The following is a 23,184-nucleotide window of genomic DNA, read 5'->3' on the forward strand; positions in this document are numbered from 1 at the left end:
ACTCAAGTTCAGCCCTGATCGGAGTCGGGAGTAAAAGTTGCCTAATGCGGTAATCCCGCCCACGTTGGCTAGACATCGGGGCCGAGCATTTCCAACTGACACAACGTTTAACACAAGATTAAAGTCAGGCGACAATGTCGATCATTGCGGGGGACGCTGTTCCGTCAAATTGACTTTGACAGCCCTGAGGAGGAATGTGTGCGGAAGATTGAGTGCGAACATCATGATTCATAGCTAAACTGTAATAATGCTTAATCGTATGTTACCCAACGACAATTGAGAAAACTAAAGCTTGAGTTGAGGGATCAGCAGTCATCACATCCCGTCCCGTTCCCTCGTGGCATCGAGTGGATGTGGCTGGTTATCTCAAGTCATGGCCAACACTGTTGGTGGCTGCTGCTTATTCACAAATGCATTGAAGACAAGGAATATGTTGAAAACGTAGCGAAATGATATTAATCGCGATATACTAATAAATACAAGGATATAATGCTCTTTCATCGTATGTACACCTCCTGATTCCCTTTTCATCTCGTGAAAGCAGATTTAAATACAACGTCCGTCCAATCGTTACTCGCCGGCAGTCCGGCTGCTTCTATAATTTATGTTCATAATGATATATGATGTGTGAGAGTGTGTGTGTGTGGTTGGAGAATGGTAGTTTAGGAAGAAGCTTCCTCGTCGGTGATACCCTCACGGGCGCCCTTGGAGGCGTGGTTGTGACCAACCCACTTGGAGGAGGTAATGGGGTTGACCTTCTGGACGTACATAGTGTCAATCTCCTCGAGAGTACGGTCCTTGGACTCGATGACGAAGAAGAAGACAATGGCGACCAGGCCAGCACAGCATCCGGCGTAGACAAGACCGTAGTAGTAGTCAATGGCATCAGTGATGAAACGGGTGCTGGGAAATGTTAGTGAGAGATCAATACAAAGTCAATCAAGGTAAACTTACAAGAAACCAATGAGGAAGTTGAAGAGCCAGTTGGTAGCAGTGGCGATGGCCATGCAGCGACTTCGGTACTGAGAAGGGTACATCTCGGCGACGACAGCCCAGACAAGAGGACCCCAGGTGGTAGCAAAGGCGACAATGGCCAAGCAAGAGAAGGTAACAAGAACGGTACCAGCGGCGGGGGTGTTGAGAGGGTCCGCACGGTCGAGAGCGAAGTGACCGACAAAGGCGTAGATGAAGAAGCACATCATCATCCAAGCAGCACCAATCATCAGAGAGATACGGCGACCACACTTCTGGACGACATAGAGACCGCCAAAGGTGCATGCGCAGTTGACTGAGCCGAGAATGAGCTGGGTGACGTAGGAGTCCTTGAGACCGGTGGAAGCAAAGACAGTGGTTCCGAAGTAGAAGAAGAAGTTGATACCAGTGAGCTGCTGACCAGCCTGGAGAGTGATACCGAGGAGGGTACGGTACATCATACGGGGACCAGTGAAGATCTCAATCCAGCGGGTCTCGGGAAGAGATCGCTCCTCATCAAGCTTCTCACGGATATCATCGATCTGGCGGTTAACACTGGGGGAGTTGATGTCGAGACCAGCAAGGTTGGCGATGGTCTTGCGAGCTTCCTCCTCCTTGCCCTTTCGGTAGGCGAATCGGGGGGACTCGGGGAGGAAGAGGATACCGACACCGAGGAGAAGAGCCCAGAGGAAGTTGAGACCGTTGGGGATTCTCCAAGAAGCGCTGCCGTCGTAGTGGTTGGTACCCCAGTTGACCATCTCGGCACACCAGATACCGAGGGTGACGAAGAGCTGGTAGCAAGAAACGATGATACCTCGGATGATGGCGGGAGCACTCTCAGACTGGTACATGGGGACAGCGACGGAGAGAGCACCGACACCAAGACCAGTAACAAGTCGACCAATGGCGTGCTGGTACCAGGCATGCTGGGAAGCAACCTCAATGACGGTACCGACACAGGTCCAGAGAGCAGAGATAGAGATGGTAGTTCGGCGACCAATGGTGTCGCAAAGGTGACCAGCAACGAGAGAACCGAACAAGCATCCAATGGATAGAAGACCGGTGATTGTTCCTTGTCGTGCTGCGCTGAACTCGTATGTACCATCGCCGTTGGGGACTCCGAATCGTTCGCCGTAATCCCTCATCATGAAGTAACCGGAAATCTGTCCGGACGAGTATCCAAAGATCATGCCTCCCATCTAATTCAGTTAGTTTTGGTCTATACTGATCAATTGGAGTGTTGTTGAGAACTTACAGAGGCGACGAGGCCCATGAAGCAGGCCAGAAAGGTGATGCGACCATCAGTGTCGGGAGACTTTCTCCTCTCGAGATGCTCGCCTTCAGCAGCATGCTCTTGGCGTTTGCTACTAAAAAACTTCATATTGAATGAGTCAATTGACCAATTGAGTGTTGAATGTATGTGTTGTAGTCAGTGTGTTTGTTGTTAGACAAGATGTAATGTGATGATGAGCCAGGACATGAAGCAACGAAAGGAGAGCGAAGAGGTGCCTTTTTTACTATTCTTTATTGTGGAGATGATCGCCGAGTACCATCGCGGGCACCGAAAAACCATGGGTCCATCTCATGACATTTGATGGTCATGCTCGAAAGCAAAAAAAGCTAACTCAAACCCCGGGGGGCTTGAAGCAAACGAGTTGCGGAGACTGACGTGGGTGAGAAGGTAAAAAGACTTGGAGTAAGAAGCGGAGCATCTGTGAAGAGTAGAAGGCCCGGAGACTAACGTCATGGGGTATGCTTATGCTTGAGATGTGTTGTGTTGGTGGTAGCAGTTGAGTAAGCATTCCTGGGTTGACTTCTCCATCACCAAGTTCAACGGACCACTCTCTTTACATACACCCCCATGTGATATGATTGGTCCATCGGAGGTTTCCTAGCCCACCCTTGACCAGATTCATCTCCGTTCAGAAAACGGTGGACCGATACGTGAGCTCTACGTGGAGTGACATTTTCATTTTTTCTCCTTGATTGCCGGCCTCCCTTCGGCATTGATGACGCACTTGGACCCTTTTCTTGGTGATGAATGGGCCCACGTGATCCATTCTTTTCTTCCAAGATCCATTGTTTTCTTCTACGCGGTTTCTGTTCTAGTCTGTTTTGTCTCTTGGCGTCGATGATCTGATCTCGGTAGAGTCTGCTTTTGTGGCGATCCAACGGCAATACAAACAGACAGATCCTTTCAAGATGATACCAATAGACAACCAAAAGAATGACCTCTATTACATTCATCATACAATTCACTAGAGTCAATTCCTTTCATCAGCTTCTCAAATTATCTCAACACTAGTCGGCTTCCTCATATTTCCGACACTCGCTCGCCTTGTCCATCGCTGAGCCCCATTTTCTCTCATGATATGACACCGAGAGGCGCCGAGTCTCGGTCCGACTGCTTTAGGAAAGGCAGGCTTCGGCACTCGCGCAGATTTTTATTTCCGATTGTCAAAATCTGGTGTTTTCATTTTTTTTACTGGAAATCGCCCATTGTGGCCACTCCAATTATGATGTTATTGTCACGGTACTCAGACTCCCGTGAGATACCGGATCTCATCAGATCCTTTTTTTTACGACGGTATATCCGGAACTAACAAAAACAAGACCTTCAATTGCCGCACATTCTTTTTTCTAGACTTAGGTAATCTGCTGAAACAGCCCATTCTCACTCATGCTCAAATGGTGAAAACTCGGCCAAATATCTCGAGTCTTATCCACGCCGTTGAGACTCGCCGAATTGAGCGGAGCACTTTTCTCTATGGTTGCTCCATATTCGTCGCAGACTTCATGGATTGAGACCAAGTAATATCGCTGTGCTCGGTGTTACTGATAAGCTTTGGGAAGTCAATTGGAACAGGATAGAGCAGGGCATGCGAGATAACACCGAGAGCAGCCATTGAACCACATTTGCGACAGTCATCACCCATTCTGCTGGGCAAAGCTAGAATCACTCGCATTCCAAACATTGTCCGTGATGCTATTCAAACCGTATTATCATCACCTGTCTATCGCTCACAATCACGCATCACAAGATCTTTTTTCCTCTGCCCTTCCCGCAGAGCCTCCTTTACCCCTGGACCCATCCATAGCATCGTCACCCATGCTAACTAATGCGGCTCTGCAACGGGTGGGAACGCCATGGCTACTTCTTCTCTACCGTACCCACACGGGCCGAAAAAGGCACTCGGCGATACTCGATTTTTAGTCTCCACCCGTTCCATTCAGTGGATCTCTGAGGCTATTCGGACCCGAACGTTTGAGCCGTTTTTCCCATGTCCTTTTTTTTCGCGTTACGTTACGTTACGGAACCTCACTCCCTCCATCAATCCCTCACTCCCTTCCCAGCGACTGCGAGTAATCGCGGAGAAGCAAGAGAGCACCAGATCGCGGGTTGGCAGGACATGGAGAAGCGCCGTATCCTTGGAACAGGCCGAGTCTCGATCACGGAGGAGAGGAGAAACTCGGAATGCATCGTTCTCAACAGACGACAACGGCCTGATTTATTCCATCTTGTCGAATGACGTCTGCATAATTCGTCCACCAGTCTGACATTCTCGTGACAAACAATTGACAAAGTAGTATACATCAACCGAAATTAGTTAGGATTAAACACCTTGAGCATTTGCAGTCTGGAACGTCCAGGCAGATGAGCGTGTGACCAACTGAACTTTTCTTTAAAGGGTCACATATTAATATCAGATTTGAACTAAGCTAGCACCGTTAAAAGCCTGAGCTTGCAATGTTAAACGCCATGGCTGCCGCCATCACAGCCATCCTCTACTTCAGACCTCGACGAAACCGTTGGCGTACAACGTCTCACAAACCTTCTCCAACATCCAGTCCCCCTCACATTCTTCCCCCATCTGGGGGAGCATAAACCGTCATAACCATAGCAACTGCACAAGAATGGAACCCAGATCGGCGTCCTCGACAGCTTCCTCGGTCTTACCCACCTGTATCCTCTTTCTTCCCCAGTTCCAATCACCGACATGGGGAACGAGACGAGGCCAAACTCTCGGTCGAATTTCTCCAACATACGCCGAAGGGCCGGGTTTTGGGTCTGTCGCCTCCCCCAGAGAGACCCAACCCTCCGCACCCACCCCCTTTTTCTGCCATGCATGCATCCAGTTTCTTTATTTTGGCTTATCGGTCCTTTGAAGGTCCAGAGAGGGAGAAAGGGCGGGCAAGCGAAAGTTTCTCATCCCGCATCCTCCGCATTTGCGAACATTTTGCGGGTGGTGGTAAAAATCTCTGCTCTTCACATGATGGCTTCTGATGTGCATGAACGTATGATTTTGGGGTCACGGTCCGTTGAAGTTTTCATATGGTAAGTTTTGCGTAAAATGTAGATTTCTGATCATATCATCGGGTTTTCTGATGTTTCTGAAATACCACATCAGAATGTCATGGAGGAAGTATCAGAACTACCCTATATGTTGCGACTTGTGAGAATATTTGATGAAAAGAGAGCTGAAATTCTTTCCAAGTTGAATTCATAACTTAGTGAAGACATGGCTCAATATCTAACTCTGAAGTGTGGTTGCGACTGCTTACTTAGCTTTGCAAGACAACACGAAACGTGAATAGACAATTCTCTATAAAATGTTAACACGATACGATTAAACTATCATAAGACCCTTTGATGGGAAATAGTCACTGCCACCTTCAACAAAAGCTAAGAGATGGCCAATGAGGAGCAGGCAGACTGTCTAGTTATATCCGTGCTACCGTTACATATCTCAGAATGATTAAGCTTCGGAAGCCCGGACTAGTCCCCATCGATCTCTAGATTCCAGTCTTCGCACATCTTTGTTTGCAAGAGCTTATCTATGGCTGTGCCACAAATCTTGAGCGTGCTTCCATGGTCTCAATCTGGTGCTGAAGTGTGGCGACCTCATAGTGTTTGCACAGCCACTGTCAAGGCTAGCATCTTACGATTATGATATCACTACTATAGCGTGCGTACCTGCATGAATGCGAATATTAGACGAGCCTATACGAAATTCGTCCAATCTTGATTTGCTTAGACGAGGTCTTTGCTCTGCATCTGCAAGAACACCCTGACCACATCTTAGCCGAGCAATCTACAAGCCCCTGCATGACATGAGTGTCGTAATGGAGAATCAGCTACCATACACCTTGCTTTCAACTTCATAACCGAGCTTTAGATACTCCAGAAGAGTTTAACTTTAAGTGCCAATCCGTCGATGTGAGCTCAAGCGTTGGAGAAGGTTACTTCACACTTTGAAGGTTCGAAGTTTTACCTGGCTCATTACCAATATCAGTATTTCTGAAACATGTTGAATCTGTTTCATAGTTGTCAGTGGTCGCTTCGTATTGCACAGATGCCTACGGTAGTACTTGACGACTGTCGAGTCGGGCCGGTAGCCATCATCACCAATCCCCCCAAGGCTGGATTCTCAGCATACTAACACAGCTTACAAAACCCTCAGTTGATCTATCGAAGGATTTTCCAATGTAAAATTCAATATGACGAGTTTGAGTTGAAACTTGAAACTTGTTTCCTAGTCTAACGTGCCCATCCAGCCAGAACAAAGAAGCAGCTTCAAAACCGCTCAGTCACAGTCACAGTCTACCCCCTCAAAAGCCTGAACTTATTAACGGTAGCCATTGCCGAGAGTATTCAACCATCCGAGACCATTCATGTATACTGATGTCACGACTAAGCCCTGTGACATGATAACACTAAAATCTTGAATGTCCAGTGCCTCGACACGATGTCTTGAACAGATATAAACCTTGAATAGGCATCTAGAATTATCCAAAACTTACAAATAACCTGATCCAATACTAGTTGAACCTGTCTGTTCAACCTAGGCCCCCGTATTATGCTGAGACTGGTGAGTTGACGCCTTTACTACATTGTATTCACCGCACTAGTCGACCAGAAACTTGAGCTAGCTATGAAATCATGCTGTCAGTTCTGTATACTGCTTCTGTGGTCCAAATTGAAAACTTGAATGTGACTGTTTTCCAAAATCACTAACCCCAATCCCTGACAAAGTACTACGTGCCTCTGTGCAACGTGCCGGACTGCAGATCCCCCAAAGTTGCTGCCAAGAAGCAAGGGTCTTTCGGCTTCTGACGGGACGAACCTCGCTCTTGGCAATATCGATCGTTTCCAATAAGTCGGGTCGTCGCATACCGGCCGATTCGTTAGTAGCCAAGAGTTTCTCTATCCTATTGGTGTCCGCATTATCTCCCTCAAGGTTCGCTTTCTGATTTGATGTAGGCGTGAGGATACCCATCGGCGTCGAAATGCGACGTACTGCAGATGAACAACTTAAAACAATTACAGTACTTGCTATTAGGGAATGAGAAGGCATGATTTATCCAACGCTGCCCCCAAAGTCTAGAGCCCTGCAGAAGATCCCGAATGAGGCGCCAGGACTACCAGCGCAAATACATGCAGAAATAAACAACACAAGATTGAGGGCTAAATCAATGAACATCTGCAATCTTATTCTCGAATGCCTGCGGAGATCTCGTCTGGACCTCCAGGTCACATACCCCGATCATTATAAGCTGAAGTAAACTGCGATTGGTGGATTCATACCTGGGATACTGTACCTGAAAAAAGCCACCAATCCAGGCTGGTCTTTACTGCTAGCTTCTCCTCAACCCCGTGTTTGACTTACGGCTTTTAGGGATACAGCTCGCGTTACCCCAGAATTTGGCAAAAGTGCTTGTTTAACAGCTGACTCGATATAGAACATTGAGGCGGTGTGATTGGCCTCCCCATATGAGAAGTTGTGATATAGACAGACGGAGAATTCAAGTACTTGTTTCCTCGAATTAGCGTTGAGTAAGGCTAGAGATGTAACATCAAACGGAGTTTCATTTGGAGAACCAGTTTCCCTCTTTGGAACTCACCCGTCGTTTCAAGATGCTCATTGGTGCGAAGAGTACAGGATGCCTCTGGGTATTGATTGATACGTTGCGGTCGAGACAAGTCATGATATAGGAGTGATGAATAGTATATAAAGAATGGTGAATCCGGCAAGCCAAGAGCCTGACATCACCTCACCAGCAACACAACAACTTGATTCCATCAATACATCTTCAGTAACACCAACCTTAGCCCATCATGAAGTACGCTACCATCCTCGCCCTCGCTGGCGTCTCCTCCGCTGCTGTCACCAAGACTCTTCCCAAGTCTGCCGGTGTCACCTCTTTCCCTACTGCTGTTCCCGTCAAGGGCAGCTATGATGGTGGCATGAAGCGATTCGAGCGAAGCAGTATGTTTCAATGACACTTTTAATTCGAAAATAGACTAACATGGCCTAGCCAACGTTTGCCAAGGTCAGAACGAGACTGGTGAGAAGGATGCCATGTTCATTCTCGAGAGCGGTGCCACTCTTTCCAATGTCATTATCGGTGCTTCTCAAGCTGAGGGTGTTCACTGCAAGGGAACTTGGTAAGTCACAATACCACTGTATTATACTTTCAGCTCTAACAGCCATTAGCACTCTGAACAACGTCTGGTGGGCAGATGTCTGCGAGGACGCTATTACTCTGAAGCAAACCAGCGGCACATCCTTCATCAACGGTGGTGGTGCCTTCAAGGCCTCTGACAAGATCGTTCAGTTCAATGGCCGTGGCACGGTCCAGATCAAGGACTTCTACGCTGAGGATTACGGCAAACTGGTCCGCAGCTGCGGCAACTGCAAGGACAACGGCGGCCCTCGCAACGTCATCATCCAGAACTCTGTTGCCGTCGATGGTGGTGTCCTGTGCGGTATCAACACCAACTATGGTGATACCTGCAAGATCACCAACTCTTGCCAGAACAGCGGCAAGTACTGCGATCGCTACAAGGGTAACTCGGATGGCTCTGAGCCTTCCAAGATTGGATCCGGCCCTGATGGAACATTCTGCACTACCAGCGGTGTTACCAAGAGCTGCTAAATGGATTCATGAGTTATTTGTTATGAGAGACGGAATGATTGGTTTACTATTGATGAACTGGGTTTAATTTATGTACATATTCGATTGGCTAGGTATTTACCTCAATGACATATATTTCTACGAACAAACAGCATTGACTTATGTGTACCTTCAACTGATCTAATGAAACCACTACGGTATTAACATATTGGTAGGAGGTGGATGATTAAATAAAGGTTATAGCGATTAAGGTTTTAGATCTATAACAGTTAAAACTAAAATCATGCTTGCCAAGAACAAGGTCGGGAATAACAAAAACATTATACCTTCAAGACATTTATTCTTCCATTTCATTATTCAGAGGTTCTGGCGATAGACAAAAAAAAAGGCAAAAGAAAGAATGAGGAACACCGGATTTGAACCGATAACCTTCAGGAATCCCCGAATTACGCTGTGGGACAGCTAACTGGAATCTGACGCGCTACCGTTGCGCCAGCTCCCCATCTTGTGGTATCAAAAGCTTTACTAATAGAGTCTATGTACTAAGAGCAAAAACCGGATGAACAAAGAACAGATTCTCATCCGATCAATCCTTCTTTTGCAATTGTTTACATCGGGATTCTTTCCTTGATCAATTAAGGTAAGGCAAACGCGGCATCTCGCTTGGCGGAGTTAACGAAACAAGCATATTCGCAAATGCAAGGGGCAGAACGTGAAGATCGGCGTCGGAACTTTTCCTTAGCCTCTAGAATTCGAGATTCGCCTTCCAAAACTCGGCAAGATATCCCCTGCAATGCTTGACATGGCCGACAATTGCTCGTGATTGGCACTTTTGATAAACTCTATCAGTTCCTTCTAATCTCTCAAAAGATCCTCTGATATTCCAAGCTTTAGACAAATCGACAAGACCTTTTGACGTGCTCAGGGGATCATACATGAAACCAGCTCCCTAGCCAGGCAATAGATCATCGCTATTGGTTGGTAGCCTCGGTTGATATCGTTTCATGGCAGATTGGCCATTTCGCAACTCTCATTGGTGAGGGATCAACCATGCTAATTCCCAACTCCACAGGCCTGGCGGTAATGAAATAACCAGTCATGACACAATATCAAGGTACCTCATTAATTATGCACTCCTTTTGTAATCTTTACTCTCGTGGCAAACGATTCATAACCCAACTTGGACACTGCACGAGACGTTTCGGTTGGTTGAGGCTCCAACAATTAATCATTATGCTATATCTCGGCAGGGACAGCGACAGATGGGATCGACACGCTCTTTAGGCAGGTAGTGGTTGCAGACAAGGATATCTACTATCTTGGACGATGGCGATCATCAGAGCAGAGCACATGTCTTGTTACGATAGGTTCAGGTACCGAACGACTACCAACAACCGAACATAGACGATGGACCATGTTTAAAGGAGATGAAGCAACGAGATAAATAGATGCTCTCGTCTCCAGAAACTCAATCTTGTCTCATCACACTCAGCTCTTCGGTCTTTACAGCAAAGTCAACAACTACATTCACTCACTCACAACCACTCTCTTTTTCAAACTCCAACTTTCAACTTTCGCTATATCAAAATGCGTTCCGCTACTCTTCTCGCTCTTTTGCCCTTTGCGCTGGCCGCTCCTTCAGCCTCAGTCTCTCGACGAGCTGAGCCCGCTCCTGTCATCCGTCCTCGTGGCGTCAAGCTTGTCGATGGCAAGTACATCGTCAAGATGAAGAGCGGCGTCCGAGCTGCTTCTGTTGACAGCGCTGTTTCGACCATCCAGGCTGATGCCGATTACACCTACACCAAGAGCTTCAGTGGCTTTGCTGCTAGTCTTAAGGATGAGGAGATTGAGAAGCTCAAGCACGACCCTAATGTCAGTCACATAGATCCCAGCCAGTCAAAATAATACTAACAGATCCCAGGTCGAGTACATTGAGCAGGATGCTGTCATCACCATCAAGGCTACTGTCGATCAGGACAATGCCCCTTGGGGTATCGCCCGTCTTTCCAGCTCCAGGCCTGGTAGCAAGACCTACACCTACGACGAGAGCGCTGGTGAGGGCACTTGCTCTTACGTTATTGATACAGGCATCGATGTTGAGCATCCCAACTTTGATGGACGCGCCAAGTTCCTCAAGAACTTTGCTGGTGGCAGTGATGGCGACGGTCAAGGTCACGGTACCCACGTTGCTGGAACTATCGGCTCTACCACTTACGGTGTCGCCAAGAAGACCACACTCTACGCCGTCAAGGTCCTTGGTGATGACGGTTCAGGTACCAACTCTGCTGTAATTGCTGGCATGGACTTTGTCGCTGGCCACGCCGATGCCGAGAGCTGCCCCAACGGCGCCGTTGTCAACATGTCTCTGGGCGGCGAAGCCTCCGATGCTGTCAACAGCGCTGCCAAGAGCATTGTCGATGCTGGTCTCTTCCTTGCCGTCGCAGCTGGTAACGAGGCCGTTGATGCTTCCGGATCGTCCCCTGCTTCCGAGGCCAGCGCTTGCACTGTTGGCTCAACCACCCGAAACGACACCCTTTCCTACTTCTCGAACTTTGGCGACGTCGTCGATGTCCTTGCTCCTGGTACTGATATCCTGAGCACCTGGCCCGGTGGCAAGACTAACACCATCTCCGGAACTTCCATGGCTTCACCCCATGTCGCTGGTCTGGCCGCTTACTTCCTTGGTCTGGGAAAGAAGGCTGAGGGTCTCTGCGAGTACATTGCTTCTCAGGCCCTTGATGGAATTGTGGCCAGCGTTCCTCGTGACACTGTCAACAAGCTCATCAACAACGGTGTTGGCAAGTAAGGTAGCCAAGAGCTTCTTGCTTAGATACGACTGTATCAATTTCCTAGATGTATGATTAACGTATTGAATAATATTATTCGCTTGACCTTTGGTTCACTACTGGATTCGTGAGATGAGTGATGTAGACATGTGTGAAGTATAACACTCAATGAGAAAGTGTATGTTCGTTGAGCTCAGTCGAGTGCGGGCCACCAAAGTTGATCAAAGTCGAGATGGCTTCAATTGATAATATGTTATTCATGATTTAGATTTCATCTCCTTCTTACTCTTTCCAACCATCTCCAGCGCCGAGGAACCAGTTCGCACCCACCAGTCGCAAGTCATACTTCTCGACAAACTTGGCGGTATCGAAAGACCGTCTCTGGGTAAACTCTTCACCTCCAACATCTTCCTTCTTCAGATCAAGGTTAGAAGGTTGACGGTACAGAAGTATTAGGTATCTGTGAGGCTTCGAACTGATGGATCATTAGCAAAGGAACAAATGTGACTGACATTGTCACTCACTCATCCTTGGGGCCAGGTCCCAGATATTCTGTCAGCGCAGGTTGGATTTGGGCAACAGCATCCGCGCTTCCTAAGGGCCTCAAGCCGGGAAGAACCCAGTGTCGCCAGAATGCAAACTTGGGGTCATCAGGTGTTGGCGCATCAGGATCAACGAGGAGAAGCATGTATGTAGCATCACCGGGTGCATCAGCCTACAATCAAAAGTAAGCGGATGTCCTCGTCTCATAACCGGCGTACATACCTCTTGGTCAAACAAGATACTAGGTGAGCGCTTGCACTCATTCGCACGAAACAGGTTCCCTAACTCAACGTCCTTGCCGTCAAACGAGACGCGCAGGTTGATGGTGGGCTGGAAACCTTCGGGAATTAGACTAGCTGCCGGGCCGGGAACCAGCTTCGCCTCAGCCAAAGAACTTGATAGTGTGTTTGACATTTTGAATGATGTAGTATCAGGTTTTCTGGTATGAAGTATGTGTTTGTTCAATGTTTGAGTGAGGTTGGGTCAATGACGGTATTTGAGAGAGGTTACCCCACGTTGGGGGCTTGCATCAGAATGACATCTAACTGGTGGAATAACAGGCGTGGAGCGTTGTTGGACGATGCGATGCCCCCAACTTTGGCAAAGTACGAGTGGGACTGAGTAATAAAGTCGTTTTGACATGCTGTTTATGTACTTCTGTGCCTGACTTCTTCAAAGGATTTGCAAACAAGGTAGAGAGACGCGGCGCGCGCCGAGGTAGATCCACTATTTAAGCTTATCGGACGGGAGGCCGATAGCGATCAACCGCTGTAGGGTAAATCCGACGCGTTGAACCTTGAGAAATATAATGTTGGTGAAGAAACATTACAGCCCCTTAGAATAAAGTAATAAGCTTGAATTGAATTTCGGTGATCTTTCTGAGGTCAGTTGTCATAGAGAAAAATACGGGTTTGCGCTGTAAGTTACAATTGATAATCCTAGTAATATGTGCTTTAACGACGTCAATATGTCTGAATCCGTAACGGTATTGAGGGACACTTCAGAATTGTTAAGAAGCCCCATTATACACATTGTCATTGGTTGAAACTGGGCTACCGATAAGATAAGAGACAGAATGACATCATATACACGTGGAAATATGGATGCTTATCGTCCCATCGCGTCTGTTAGTTGAAAGTGGTTGGAAGTCATGAGAGTCACGCGTCAAAGACAAGCTCCTTCGCCAGGTCGATCACTGTTCCAGGAACGCGACCATCATGTTTTCTGATCCATGTCATATTGCCTTCATCTCATCAGAATACATCAGAGAACCAACGCCATGTCGAGACGCGACGCTCGTCCTGTGACAAGAGAAGAGAAGCGTGATGCGCCTCTTTTGCTGAGGATCTGCTTCGACTTGACTTGGGCGCGGCGTTTCTTGAGTGATCGCGACCTGTCTACTAACCTCTCCCAGACAGTATCATCATGGCCGTCCAATCCCACTCACCGACAGCTTTTCCCGAAGCCAGTTTCGCGTCATCGTCCAGCCATAGTCGTCCCCGCAAGACTTGGTTAACCTTTCACAGACGCGATCGCCAGTAGCTGTCTCCGAAATGTTCTACCAACCACCAGTGTTTCAACAACCCTCTTACCGGCATCAGAATACGCTCCCAACAGTAGTTGACACGCGTGAAGATACCTGAATACCTTGCGCGTAAACCCCTCGATCGCGAAGTCGCAAGACTGCAACATCCTTCGTCGAGAACCATTCCGATGTCCACGAAAGCCGTCCGCTCGATGATAACATGCCAACACTCGCCGATAGTCTCTCTGTCGTGTTTCATGTCCTAATACATCTCCAACTGTGTTTAATAAGCCAAATCCCTCCACCGAGCAGATTCCGAATGATGATCCCGTGAAGTGTCAAAGCCCGCGACCGCACTCTACTCGCCACGATACCCTTGAAGATAAGCCGAGTTCTGACTGTAATTCGTCCGATACCCGTCCTTCTTTGATTGGCCGATCGATTGAATACATACATTTGCCATCCACGAAGAATCACTGTACGGCGGTGCTGCGAAATCCGAGTCGAAGCCCGTCGGTGTTGAGCTCTGAGCGGTAACGAGAAGCCAACGGACTCCGCAAGCAGGACATGACCGATGGGCAGTTACCGCACTACGGAGTTCCGTGCAAATGCGATAAGTCAGTTCGACCTTGGTTCAATGCCAATTGTCTGCCGTTTCTCGGTAATAGTTTCTACAACTCCGGTCGCAAAACTCATTTTGCGACCCTGCTACGGAACACCGACGGCCTGAGGTGGAACCCGGAACCCGAGAAGTCAGCTCCGTAGTTATTGCTCAGTTGCTGTCAAGGCATTCGGGTTGACCAACGGACGTCGCTGTTGGTTGTAGGACCGAAGTCCATCGGTGTTCGGAGTACCGCCATGTCCGTCACCTCTCCAACTATCCGTACTTGGTCAATGATTGCCGTGATAGTGTAAAAAGAGATATTTCGTAGTACATAAAGCATGCGATGCCCTATCGTTTCGTGTTGTGAAAGCCACCCTTGACAAGGACATCCAGATGCATTTGTTCCGGTCTGCATAGTTTTATCACGAAAGCCATGACTTCTGAGTCATCCACTACTTTACCTCAACTTCCATGCTCAATTCCTATGTATGGATGAAGGCAAGTTTGTTGGTAGCGATATGTTCATTTTTTATCGTTTATCATCGAAAGTGAATGAGCCGTCGCTCATCTGTCCTCTGAAGTTTGGTGACGATTGACATCAATTGATGGAAGGATTGGTCGCACAGACATGGCGAAGTGCACACAATTCTTTGCATTGCATCAACGAATACATTTCCTCTCGATACCAGAAATGTACCAATTATGAAATGAGGTGGTCCTGTCAAGTGGTGAATATTATTGTGGTCAAATCATGCAGTGCTTACTACATAAGTTCAACTAATTAACACTTTAATCGGATGGTAGCTAGGTTTGACTTCTTACGGAGTCGGATCAACGATGCTATCGTCCACCTTCGTTTTATTTTTGCTGTTGCTAGAGTCATCAGTTCAATTCCCTGTTGGTAATTTATTTATGGAATGTTTTTACGATGCCTCGGCTTTTGATGTGATGAACCGAGAAATGAGGCGTTCGGGAAAGAATGAGGCTGTTTTGGACGCAGGTACGACGTCTATGATGATTCTGTCACTGAATTGAAGCAATTGATTCCATGCGCTGCAGATTGATTCCAAATGTAAGCGGGATCGATGATTGGTCTATCTCGGCTTGTGGGTGTGGTGGGACAATTCAGAGACGGAAAAAGTTGCAGGTTTGTATCCATCGAGATGAATGTCGTCCATTGTTGATTCAAGAGACGAATGGTGATGATGAAAGTCACAGATTGACGATTAATAGATATATAATAACAGATTGATATTTGATTGCCTCTGAATAGAATATTCTCATTCTCTTTACTCAGTCCGGAAAACATCTTGTTAGCAACAAGTTGACCCCGCTCTTTAGCCTACCAACCCATCTCGGGGATGTCCCCTTGCTCTTGGATCCTCTTTTCCTAGAGCAAGTAAGCAGCCTATAACCAAAGGGGTTGTTAAGGTGCAGATAATTGGGCTGCTCAGTTGCTGTGTTTTGTTTCTGCGGGGCTGTTACCGGTACTAAACCGATCACGAGATTGACAGCCAAACGTTATTCATATGTGGCGATCAATTCATTGTTTGATGATAAGTCGAGATATCATACATTTTGATGATTGTTTCTAGAGGTTTCTTGGAGGCAAAGATAACTTAAAAAAAGTCATGATTTTATTACATGTCCTTTCCGACGCAATCCGGACTCTCATGATGAATGACTTTTGTGTTACACTAGCTGCTGTATCGGTATAGCTTCCCCGCACTTGTCTACAGTGCGTCATGTAGCTATTGTTGACGAAACCGGCATAACTTTCCGAGTTGACTGACAAACTGTTTGACGAGATACCGAGCATGATCCGGGCCTCGTCTCGTCTCCTCTTTCTCGTCGCCACTCCACTCACAGGCCTTCTTTTGCCAATCCGACTCTCATTATAAAGAGGTCCCAATCTCCACCCCCGCAATTCTTTCCTTATGCCTCGGTTTCTTCTTCCTCTGTCTTCTTCTTCTCGTATTTTGTCTTTGTCAATAGCGAGGAGGACCTGGACTTTGAACAAACCAACACCCAGATTCTTGTCTACAACACCATACAATATGTCTGAGAGCAAGTGTCCCGTTGCCCACTCAAAGGTGCCCAACGTCGCTGGACACGGCGTCACTCACCAAAAGTGGTGGCCCGAGTCGCTCAAGACAAACATTCTGCGACAGCACAGCAATGTCACCAACCCTTACGGCGAGAACTTTAGCTATGCTGAGGCTTTCAAGTCGCTCGACTACAATGCCCTCAAGGAGGATTTGCGCAAGTTGATGACCGATTCGCAGGACTGGTGGCCTGCTGACTTTGGTCACTACGGTGGTCTCATGGTGCGACTGTCATGGCACAGCGTTGGAACATACCGTGTCTTTGACGGTCGCGGTGGTGGCCGACAGGCAAGTACTCAACATGGCCTCAATTGCATTCATCTCTAACAATTTCCACAGGGTCAGCAGAGATTCGCTCCCCTCAACTCTTGGCCCGACAACGTCTCCCTCGACAAGGCTCGCCGCCTCCTCTGGCCCGTCAAGCAAAAGTACGGCAACAAGATCTCATGGGCCGACCTCATCGTCCTCGCTGGCAACGTCGCCCTCGAGGATATGGGCTTCAAGACCCTTGGCTTCGCTGGTGGCCGAGAGGACACCTGGGAGGCTGATGAGGCCACTTACTACGGTGGTGAGGATACCTGGCTCGGAAACGACGTCCGTTACTCCAACGGAAGCAAGGGAACCACCAAGCCTGGTGCCACCGACTCGGATCAGCCCACGAACACTGATTACCACAACCGGGATCTCGAGAAGCCTTTGGCTGCTGCTCACCACGGTCTCATCTATGTTAACCCTGGTATGTCTCTCTCCGTGTATACCGATTGAATTGATCATCGCTGACAACAAACAGAGGGTCCTGATGGTAACCCCGACCCAGTCGCCGCCGCCCATGACATCCGCGAGACCTTCGGCCGCATGGCCATGAACGACGAAGAGACCGTTGCTCTGATTGCTGGTGGTCACACCGTCGGCAAGACCCACGGAGCTGGCTCAACCGACCACGTCGGCCCCGAGCCCGAGGCCGCTGACCTTGCCCAGCAGGGTCTCGGCTGGTCCAACAGCTACAAGAGCGGAAAGGGTCCCGACACAACCACATCTGGTATTGAAGTCACATGGACAAGCACGCCCGTCAAGTGGAGCCATGACTACCTCAAGTACCTCTTCCAGTTTGAGTGGGAGCTCACAAAGAGCCCTGCTGGCGCTCACCAATGGGTTGCTAAGGATGCTGCCGCTACCGTCCCTGATGCCTATGACTCCAGCAAGAAGCACAGGCCTAGCATGTTGACCACCGACTTGTCGCTTCGCTTCGACCCTGAGTACGAGAAGATCTCTCGTCGTTTCCTTGAGAACCCCCAGGAGTTTAACGATGCCTTCGCCAAGGCTTGGTTCAAGCTCACTCACCGTGACATGGGTCCCCGCGACCGTTACCTCGGCCCCGAGGTCCCCAAGGAGATCTTCAACTGGCAAGACCCCGTCCCCGAGCGCGACTACAAGCTCGTCGACGACGGTGACATCTCTGCCATTAAGAACGAGATCCTCAAGTCTGGCATTGACGTCTCCAAGCTCGTCTCTACTGCTTGGGCTTCTGCTTCTACTTTCCGAGGCAGCGATCTCCGCGGTGGTGCCAACGGTGCTCGTCTCCGTCTTGAGCCCCAGAACAAATGGGAGGTCAACAACCCCTCGCAATTGGGCCAGGTTCTTAACGGCCTTGAGAAGATCCAGAAGAACTTCAACGACTCTCAGTCCAATGGCAAGGCCATCTCTCTGGCTGATGTGATCGTCCTTGCTGGTTCTGCTGCCGTCGAGAAGGCTGCTAAGGATGCCGGTGTTAGCGTCACCGTGCCCTTCACTCCTGGCCGCACCGACGCCACCCAGGAGCAGACTGATGCCAAGTCTGTCGGTCACTTGGAGCCCGCCGCCGACGGTTTCCGAAACTACGGCGCTTCTACCGAACGCGTCAAGCTCGAGCACATGCTCATCGACCGCGCTCAGCTTCTTACTCTCAGTGTCCCCGAGATCACCGCTCTTGTTGGTGGTCTTCGTGCGCTCAACACCAACTGGGATGGATCATCCCACGGTATTCTCACCAAGCGCCCTGGTGTCTTGTCCAACGACTTCTTCGTCAACCTCCTCGACATCAACACCGAGTGGAAGCCTGTCGGCAACGGCGACCTGTTCGAGGGTATTGACCGCAAGAGCGGCAACAAGAAGTGGACCGGTACCCGTGTCGATCTCGTCTTTGGATCGCACGCTGAGCTCCGCGCGACAGCTGAGACTTATGCTGAGGCTGGCGGTAGCGAGAAGCTGGTTCGCGACTTTGTCGCTGCTTGGACCAAGGTGATGAACCTGGACCGATTTGATGTTAAGAATGGTAACGCGCCTAATGTCTCTCCTCGACTGTAATTTATGAATAGCAATGTAGCAAAATACCTTTGAGAATGAAATGATTACGAATCTGACTTGAACTATTGGTCCTTGATTGTGATGTGTCGCTCCGTCAATTGACCTCTTGCTGCCAGTTGCCTGCTATCCTGCTAGCCTCGGTAATTGATCAAGTCACCAACAGCCTATCAATTGTGAGGTCATTGAAAGCCATACAGAATGAAGATTATCATTGAAGCTATTCCCGGATCCGAGACCGAACCGGCCCCACTGCCCCGGGACGCGAACCGTTCAGTGCCGATCATGTGAGGGAGCCATTCCGACGCGACTGATAACGGAAATTGTTTGACAAACATGGCATGGCTATTATGCACAAGTACGTAACAACGTATATAGCAATACTATACCAAGATGATGCTTGAACCAATGAATCAACAACACCTAGATTTGTTATTGGTATATACGCGGTCGACTGTTACACTGCACTTCACTGCACTGTCAAGTGGGATGTAAATTAGAAGCAAACACCTGTTTTACCATGAATGCTACTACGTAGTGAGTTCTGCCTAGAATCTACCATCGTTTTAAAATCTGCCTTTTGTTTCTCGTTGAATTTCTTTTCCTTCTCTTCACAACAACCTCATCCCCTGCTCCTCCTCCCCATATCGTTCAACTTGTGCGCGAATACAACGTCAGCCCTTTACCCCAGAGCCTACCGAGGCCGGAACCATTTGTGTCCCCTGAGGGAGGGCACGAAGCTCTCCAAGCCCTTATCGAAGCTCGCGGCCAAGAGTCTATTATTGACGTAGTCGAAATCGGCGCCGAATCTGGAGATTTCACGTCATCCTCTGTACAACGACCAACCATGTCACTGCAGGCTACTCTACCAGGATCTAGACTATGATCCCAAGTGAAAAGCGAATGCAGCAGCTGATCAAACGCATTCGAACTGATAGTAATGCTCCCCTGCTTTCTCCCTCTTTTCTTCTTCTTTTTTCTTCTCCTTTTTGTTCTTTTTCTTCCTTTTCTTCCTTTTCTTTTCTCCCTACCTTCTTAGTTTTATCCAAGTTATTAGTTAACAAAGGCTAATCTCTCCGCGCAGATAGAAATTTCAACAAATCTACTAAAAGCTATACCATCACCCATTAAGACCTGGAATTCGTCTCTGATGAATAGTTCGAATGGTTCCAACAATGAAACCCTGATCCTTAATTTGACAAAAAGGTCAAAGATGCGCGGGATGCCTACGATGAGCTGACGCCTGGTGATGGGAGTCTATTCACTAAAGGCATGGACATTTTCGCCCGAAGATGAGAAGCGCAATGAGGATATTGGCTAGCTCCGTCGCCTGAATTTACAGGAGTTCAGGGCCGCGCAAGAGGATGTCGCTTCCGGGGAAGGCTCGCAACGCTACTCAGGCCTTCTGGAAGCTAAAAGACCACTCTCCGACTTGGGTTACCTCCACTATGACCCTATCACGGGAGCTGAGCTCGATCTCAATCTTGGCGACGATCCCGACAACGACGACACTCGCGGCCGCTTACTTCCACCACAGCCTTCTTGACTCCCACGCAGCCGGGAACAAGACCGAATGATCGTTGCCTCTCACGATTCTTGTTTAATTGAGGACCAAGACGGCGACCCTGTTACTACCCTGACAGAGGGGGACTACTTCCTCCAAGTCTGAGTTCGCAAAGACTTCACTCAGTCGAACGGCACGATTAACCAAATGCGCAAATCACTGGCGCCCATGCGATGTTTCAAAGTTCTCGCTCGTTGTGCACAGCTGGGTCTACGAGAGACGGCAACCAAGCCATGGCGCGCTCGTCTAAAAATTGGCAATGCGACACACAAGGCCGCGGTAGTTGGCTACTCTGGCATCACGGGCTGTCCTGTGTCCGCTGCTCCAGCAAAGAAGGGTACTGTACGCGACACTATCGATATAAATGACAATTCTCAGGGAATTCCATTCAGGACGGAACCAATGAACCATCTGTCCGGCGGGAATGTGATTTGGCATGCAACAGTCACAGTGCCCGGCAACATCAGCGCCATCAAGCGTCTAATTGTGAACAACAACCGCCACTTCCTCGACGATGCCGATGTGATCAACACGATCAATCACCAACACAAAAGGCGCACTCTCGGACTGAGCTTTGAGCCCCCGGCCCACCATAGACCGGCAACAGATGGGGACTAGCAACCCTCACTTGCGCACCTCTATGGTGGTATGGACGACCGGGACACATACTTTACTCTGCACCTGCCGTGCCTTGCAATCCTGGACATTCCACAGGAGTTGAACGATCGTCTGATTGCTTTCCTGTGGAAATATCCCTATGATCCCATAGCTCTGAATGACGCTCTGCAGGCAGTTCTGGTCTATGACTGCATCTCCAGGGCGGTTAACTATGAGTCGGAGGCCTGGGCCTGTGGAGGTGTCGAGGGCAACGAGAACTGAAAAACCCTGTTCCCGAAGTCGATATCGCCCAGTTCATCATCTACTGTCCACACTACAAGAGATATCACGAGGCGAACAAGATATCTCGGTACATGCACCCTTTCCGCTTTGTTCATGCCCATTATATCGAGGAGAATATCAAGTACCCAGCGCAAATGAAGATTGATCCTGGCTGTCTGAATTCTGACCGAATCCACGTCCTGAAATCCCTAGGGCCTGATATCCCAGCAGATCATTTAATTCTGGTGCTGCCTCATTCAATGCCTGTCACCCAGCTCATCTGGCCCAAAGCCACCCGTGCTGCACAGAAGGGCAGTGAAGGTCTTTATGCCCTACTCCTGCTCAACCACATCAAACTTTGTGGGCTCACGAGTTATCACTTTCGACATGATTGGCTACAGCATATTTCAATGCCAGGATGCTTTGCTAATGCCCTTGTACGATCGTTCATCTCGAGCCAGACCTATGCCCCAGTGATACCCACTTCCACGTTCTGGGCTTCTGATATTCGAGGAGCCTTAGTATCTATCTCAGGCGCACACCAGTTTGTTGGGCCATTTTTCAAGGATCTCAAGCTTGTCTTTAAACCTGAGCACTTCCACAACCGACCAGGTTCCATTGCCGAGGCGCTGGGAGAATACTGCGACCCCGATGTATCACAAGAAGATTTCCTCTGCCAAAATAATGAACGACAATGCATGCGGCTGAACCTTGCGCGGGCCCTCAAGGTCTCTCTCAAGAATCTACGCTTCGAGAAGGAATCAGGACTGATCACCTGGGATGGTATGCAAAGTGAGGTTGTATTGGCAGCCGGGAAGGGTCCTAAGTCTTAGGGTATAAAAATAAATAGTCTAAGAACTATAGTCTACTAAGGAACATAAAGTAAACCCACTAATTTCGTCTCTTGTGCTTCCAGCGGTCAATTTTTCTGATACCCCGAGGCTTGTTAACGCAGCCACGATTCAACACCTCTTAGATGGGTAGGATAGGATTTCATGGCAGATATCCCCTTAGATTTTGACAAAGGCTGCAGAAGTGGAAATCTGACTCTTGGATACACTATCCAGAGCGATCCTCGAATTTGCTTACAGATTGTGAATAGGAAATAGTAGGGGCAAGGCTTGCTTAAAATCGAGTAGCTCATATCATCGAAGCAACGAATAAACCCAAGACAGCGAAATTACACTCGACCGAGTGAAGCGAAGAACCACTCGTACCGCGATCTTTCTTATCAGCATTAATGAATCAAGGCCGTGTATACTGATTCTATTATTTTGATTCCTATTGTTCTTGCTAGATGATAAGGTCATTTATGAGCAAGTTGATATGACATTTACGATCGGAGATATTACAAAAATGTCCAGAAGCTGGTCTAACGGATGTCAAAGTTAGCGTGTAGACTTAGCTTGACAGCCAGTGATGCCATCATCCTCTAGTGTCAGTGGATTCTGGTCTTTGCGTCTTCCTAAATCTCCTAGCGACATGCTCTGTTCAAAGGTCGAGACCTTTTGCAAACTCAATAGGCCGCTGATCCTGTGGGGTTGACTGACTCACGTCATGGCCAGACTACCATCTCGTGTATTAACGAAAGAGCAGCGCATTGCGTGGATGCAACGATCATCATCAGTCTGTTTGTTTATGAGAAAGGATCAGAGTCTGAATCACGTGAATGTTAATCTATGCATGTCATGTTTGAAGCGAAAGAGTAATATCGGTAATTTCTGAATTAGAATTCCAGCTTTTCATTCGAGTGCTAATATTCGGATTGTAGATCTGCCGAGCCAGGTACGCTGGTAGCTTTTTATTGCCAGTGGGTCAACAATTCAACTGTCTCCAATATTCCCTTGAAACTTTTCATTCGATAGTGGATTCAATGAGACGCTGAAGGCTAATTGAATGGATGGAAGAAAAGACACAACGGGAGAAACGTGGGATTGCCCGTTGACCCT

The 23,184-nt window shown here is 48.4% G+C and overlaps 8 protein-coding genes across 8 annotated transcripts; 6 read left to right on the top strand and 2 right to left on the bottom strand.

The window, feature by feature from the left end:
- Window positions 1-662: 662 nt before the first annotated feature.
- On the bottom strand, window positions 663-2,353 carry FSST1_008755 (general substrate transporter; the record flags this gene model as incomplete). The annotated part of the gene is made up of 3 exons (XM_083225665.1): window positions 663-903; window positions 955-2,171; window positions 2,228-2,353. The coding sequence occupies 3 exons, from the start codon at window positions 2,351-2,353 to the stop codon at window positions 663-665; spliced, it is 1,584 nt and encodes a 527-aa protein (XP_083084716.1).
- A 5,736-nt stretch (window positions 2,354-8,089) lies between these two features.
- Window positions 8,090-8,910, top strand: FSST1_008756 (pectate lyase; the record flags this gene model as incomplete). The annotated part of the gene is made up of 3 exons (XM_083225668.1): window positions 8,090-8,240; window positions 8,290-8,419; window positions 8,469-8,910. 3 exons carry the CDS (start codon window positions 8,090-8,092, stop codon window positions 8,908-8,910), a joined length of 723 nt encoding a protein of 240 aa, XP_083084717.1.
- Window positions 8,911-10,476: 1,566 nt separating this feature from the next.
- Window positions 10,477-11,695, top strand: FSST1_008757 (peptidase S8/S53 domain-containing protein; the record flags this gene model as incomplete). Its single annotated transcript, XM_083225669.1, has 2 exons — window positions 10,477-10,761; window positions 10,811-11,695. 2 exons carry the CDS (start codon window positions 10,477-10,479, stop codon window positions 11,693-11,695), a joined length of 1,170 nt encoding a protein of 389 aa, XP_083084718.1.
- A 173-nt stretch (window positions 11,696-11,868) lies between these two features.
- Window positions 11,869-12,632, bottom strand: FSST1_008758 (phosphatidylethanolamine-binding protein; the record flags this gene model as incomplete). Its single annotated transcript, XM_083225670.1, has 4 exons — window positions 11,869-11,911; window positions 11,962-12,150; window positions 12,200-12,390; window positions 12,441-12,632. 4 exons carry the CDS (start codon window positions 12,630-12,632, stop codon window positions 11,869-11,871), a joined length of 615 nt encoding a protein of 204 aa, XP_083084719.1.
- Window positions 12,633-16,284: 3,652 nt separating this feature from the next.
- FSST1_008759 (peroxidase/catalase) lies at window positions 16,285-18,795 on the top strand (the record flags this gene model as incomplete). The annotated part of the gene is made up of 3 exons (XM_083225671.1): window positions 16,285-16,740; window positions 16,792-17,188; window positions 17,243-18,795. The coding sequence occupies 3 exons, from the start codon at window positions 16,285-16,287 to the stop codon at window positions 18,793-18,795; spliced, it is 2,406 nt and encodes an 801-aa protein (XP_083084720.1).
- A 1,708-nt stretch (window positions 18,796-20,503) lies between these two features.
- On the top strand, window positions 20,504-20,974 carry FSST1_008760 (uncharacterized protein; the record flags this gene model as incomplete). Its single annotated transcript, XM_083225672.1, has 1 exon — window positions 20,504-20,974. One exon carries the CDS (start codon window positions 20,504-20,506, stop codon window positions 20,972-20,974), a length of 471 nt encoding a protein of 156 aa, XP_083084721.1.
- A 30-nt stretch (window positions 20,975-21,004) lies between these two features.
- Window positions 21,005-21,235, top strand: FSST1_008761 (uncharacterized protein; the record flags this gene model as incomplete). Its single annotated transcript, XM_083225673.1, has 1 exon — window positions 21,005-21,235. The coding sequence occupies one exon, from the start codon at window positions 21,005-21,007 to the stop codon at window positions 21,233-21,235; it is 231 nt and encodes a 76-aa protein (XP_083084722.1).
- A 92-nt stretch (window positions 21,236-21,327) lies between these two features.
- FSST1_008762 (uncharacterized protein) lies at window positions 21,328-22,068 on the top strand (the record flags this gene model as incomplete). The annotated part of the gene is made up of 1 exon (XM_083225674.1): window positions 21,328-22,068. One exon carries the CDS (start codon window positions 21,328-21,330, stop codon window positions 22,066-22,068), a length of 741 nt encoding a protein of 246 aa, XP_083084723.1.
- Window positions 22,069-23,184: the final 1,116 nt, after the last annotated feature.

The sequence above is a fragment of the Fusarium sambucinum genome, chromosome II (genome assembly GCF_050947815.1).
Source record: "Fusarium sambucinum isolate potato_lamoka chromosome II, whole genome shotgun sequence".
In the NCBI taxonomy this organism is placed as follows: Eukaryota; Fungi; Ascomycota; class Sordariomycetes; order Hypocreales; family Nectriaceae; genus Fusarium; species Fusarium sambucinum.